Source organism: Helianthus annuus, chromosome 11, assembly GCF_002127325.2.
Source record: "Helianthus annuus cultivar XRQ/B chromosome 11, HanXRQr2.0-SUNRISE, whole genome shotgun sequence".
In the NCBI taxonomy this organism is placed as follows: domain Eukaryota; kingdom Viridiplantae; phylum Streptophyta; class Magnoliopsida; order Asterales; family Asteraceae; genus Helianthus; species Helianthus annuus.
This window is the reverse complement of record NC_035443.2, coordinates 41,795,115-41,799,036: the sequence shown is the minus strand read 5'-3', so window position 1 is coordinate 41,799,036 and position 3,922 is coordinate 41,795,115. Positions and strand designations below refer to the sequence as shown.

General features: G+C 45.6%; 1 protein-coding gene across 1 annotated transcript; it reads left to right on the top strand.

Moving 5' to 3' along the window:
- The first annotated feature begins 441 nt into the window (after positions 1–441).
- On the top strand, positions 442–2,022 carry LOC110888136 (pollen-specific leucine-rich repeat extensin-like protein 3). Its single transcript, XM_022135676.1, has one exon. It carries the CDS (start codon positions 442–444, stop codon positions 2,020–2,022), a length of 1,581 nt encoding a protein of 526 aa, XP_021991368.1.
- Positions 2,023–3,922: the final 1,900 nt, after the last annotated feature.

The window sequence follows — 3,922 nt, the reverse complement described above, 5'->3', positions numbered from 1 at the left end:
CTCTCACGAAAATATTTTTACATTGCATACACTAGACGTCCAGATCCAGGATACAAAACATTTTTACAAATAAAAGGCACAAATACATTTTTTTTTTCAAAATTCATGGTTCAGCCTTAGAGGCTGGGGAGGTTCAGTCTTAGAGACTGAGGGAGTTCAGCCTTAGAGGCTGGGGAGGTTCAGTCTTAGAGGCTGAGGGAGGTTCAGTCTTAGAGACTGAAGGGTTCAATCTTAGAGATTGGGGAGGTTTAGTCTTAGAGACTGGGAGGTGGTCTTAGAGACCAGGGAGTTAGTCTAAGAGGCTAGGAAGTTCAGTCTAAGAGGCTGGGAGGGGTAGTCTACGGAGACTAGGAGAATTACTTGTTTGCTTCATTGTGACTTGCATGTTTATTTGATTTTATGTTGATATTTTTGCATATGTGTGGTTGTGTTACAAACACCATGGTTTCTTCTTCCGACACAGGAGTATCGGACACAATGGACCCTATGGCAGTTGTGTCAGACGATGAGATACCATCACAGAGAGACGTGTATACGTCAAACACCACGAGTACAGATGACGATGATTTTCAGCCGTTCGCTCTGCCAGACATCGGAGTTGAGATTCAGCCTGCTGATGGCATTCCTGCTGGGGATCTCCCTCTTGCGGTGATCCCTGCTCCCGTTCCGCTTGCTGCTTTCCCCGTAGCGGATGTGCCACTCGATGTCGTATCTGACGACGACATTGATCTGTTCGAGGAGGGTCCCCCTGAGGACGACTATGAGGGCGGGGCCCTGATTGATGTTGATGCTATCCTTCCTATTGCTGAGGCCCCTGTAGAGGAGCTTCCTCTTGATTCACCTGTCCCAGATTCGTTAGAGTCTGTGGCATCTGCTTCTTTGCACGCACTGGGTGTGCAGCATCACTCTCCTGACGCTGACCCTGACGTAGCGATGTCAGCTGCACCTGGTCCGTCGCACGAGTTTGAGTTTGACCATGAGGCCGATGACGATTTTGATCCAGTTTTTCCTCCTGACTTCGATCCTGATCATGAGATCGAGTTTATTCATATGGACCAGCCCTTAGAGGCGCCAGTGGCTCCCATTGATCCGTTGTTTGACATTCCTGCCGATTTTGATATGGATCTCGTTGACCCTGAGCCTGTCATGGCCCCCGAGCCTATTGTTGCTCCTGATCCTGCACCAGAGCACGACCCTGTTCATGATGATGCACCAGCTCTCGCACCACCAATTGCTGACCCTCCCATTATTGCACCACCATTGGTGGATGATCCTATTGTTGATGCACCTTTACCTGATCCCGTGCCGGTATTGGTTGACCGTGCACCTTTCGCCGCACACATAGATCCTCGTTATGCTGACACCCGTAACGGGTGGATCAAGGATGATGACGACTACCCACCGTTTGTGCTACCCGTCACTCCTCCCGTAGCACCTGTTTCCGCACCCGCTGAGTTTCCATTGTTTCCCCCACACACCACTGACGTTCATCGCACTGATCTTCCCATCACATTCCTCCAGGACATACCGCCACCTCGTCCTGGAGAGGGTTCATCGAGGCAACCGCCTGTTTCTGTTCCACCTGTACTGTCATCATCTTTTTCGTTTCTGTCACAGTTTCCTCATGTTGTACCACCTACTGCACCATCTTTCATACCATCGAGCGAGCCATTCTTGTGGACTACGCCCCCTATTATGCCATTATCTGACCCGTACCACCCATTTCATGTGGGGTACACTACAGAGGATATACTTGCGTCGCTGCAGCTACAGCAGGACGCCCTGAGCCGTCGTATTCAGGAGTTGGAGAGAGCTCCACGTCCGCCTTGTCACTGTCAGACCCCCTTTGCAGCACCGCACACTCCCCGTCCGCTTTCCCCTGATTCAGGCGTTCGTTTCTTGACATCTGAGCAGCAGATTGCATATTTGCTGTGCGTCCGTCGTGCCTTAGAGGAGGACTGGTTGCACATGCGTCGCTTGCTTTTCTCTCATTTTCCTCCTCCTCCCCCGCCAGCAGCATAGATATTTTTGGTTTGATGCAGGTCGATCATTTTGGTGAGAAAGTCGCGATTGAGCCAGCTTAGGAAGACTTTTGAGAGATCACACTTTTTGTATATGATAGGTGTAGTTTGACTTGTATTTTGAGGGTGATGTGACCCCATGATATCATTGGATGTATGATGTACTATAAAATTTGTAAAACAATATTGTGGTCGTGATTAATGAAAGCTCAATGGCAACGTTCTCACTACATGCTTTGTTGAGTTATATGTTTTAATTTATAACATAAGATGTTATGTGCTTGATGGATGTTACTATATCCGCATATTATTTACTTACTATGACCTGACCAACATGATCGTCTTTTAGAAGATGCCTCCACGACGCGACCCGTGCATGCCTACTACCGAGGCGGAACTCCAAGAGATAATCGCTGCGGCTATAGCCCAGTATGCGGCTTCCCATGCAGAGACAAGCAGAAATATCTCAAACAACAATGGCAATAACAATCCACCCAATGGGTGCACCTACAAGCAATTCCTCGACTGTAAGCCCGTAAATTTCGACGGCAGTGGAGGTGCTGTTGCGTTTGTTAGGTGGGCTGAAAAGACAGATTCTGTCCTAAGGATGAGCAAGTGTGCTCCTGAGCAACAAGTGACCTACATCTTAGGGCTGTTTCTGGATGGTGCCCTATCGTGGTGGAATCTGCAAGTGCAAACTTTAGGAGAAGCGGCATCCCATGCGTTAACCTGGAATGAGCTGAAGGAGCTCATGAGAAGGAAGTATTGTTCGCGTGCTAAAATACAGAAGCTAGAAACTGAGTTCTGGCACCTAAGAATGGAGGGTTCTAAGATTGCAGAATATGTTCAAAGGTTTCATGATTTGTCCCATGTAGTGTCATACATGGTCACGCCCGAGTTTAAACGTGTTGAGCGCTTCATTTGGGGATTGGCCCCTCAGATCATGAGCATGGTTACCACGTCCAAGCCTGCAACGATCACTGAAGCCATTAATCTCAGTGTGGCACTTACTGAGGAAGCTATCAGATTGAACATGTCACGACCCCCGACCCCATCCTGGCCGGAATCGGTGACGTGAGCAGTCCAGTGGTACCGGTGATTATTTAAAAAAACATTGCAGCGGAAATTTCATCAGGACCGTGAGTTAGGAAAAATATCAGAGTTTAGAAACACCGGATTTTATTTAAATGGATGGAATAAATTCTATGTTTTACAAAGGTAGCTTTTAATAAAAACAATATTTCTTTAATTTGCAAATAAGCCACTTCTTGAAGTCCTTCAGTGTCGGATCCAATCCTTACTTCAATCTATTGTAATTACCTGAAACGCGTTTTAAAAAGGTTTTGTCAGCGGGAAATACTGAGTGAATTATTCATTTTACTGAAAACGACACATTTGTTATAATTCACAGTGGTAAGATCTTTTACAATGTTTCTGATTTCAACCAACTACCCACAGTACTTTACCACTCGATCCATTGGCCCATACGTCCAATGGTATCTGTGATTATGGTCATATCACCCAATGGCTGCCCCAATGGTGAAGATTATCAAGTAATGTGCACAATACCCCACATACCGGCTGTAACTTGGTGATTCACATAAACTTAATCACTGTAAGTTATAATTCGGAAAATAATTTGGAGTATTGTAAACAGTTAACAGCTCACAAACTGTGAGAAAAGAGTTTTATAAAAGAAGAATAACTCACTAATCATCATGCAGGATTGAGTTAACAAACTTCTTGATTCTACTTTTCCCGATAATTAAGCATGTACTTTATTATTCTGGATCTTCTGATGATTCAATAGTTTGTTTGATTGTAAGGGTGTAGTTGGGAATGTTTTTGGTAGTTTAACAGAATAGAATACGTATTGGTGTAAAACCCAAATCAAACCTTAA

Bases quoted from the DNA above. Each gene is read 5' to 3' on its own strand.
- LOC110888136 (XM_022135676.1), top strand. From the start codon at position 442: ATGGTTTCTTCTTCCGACACAGGAGTATCGGACACAATGGACCCTATG.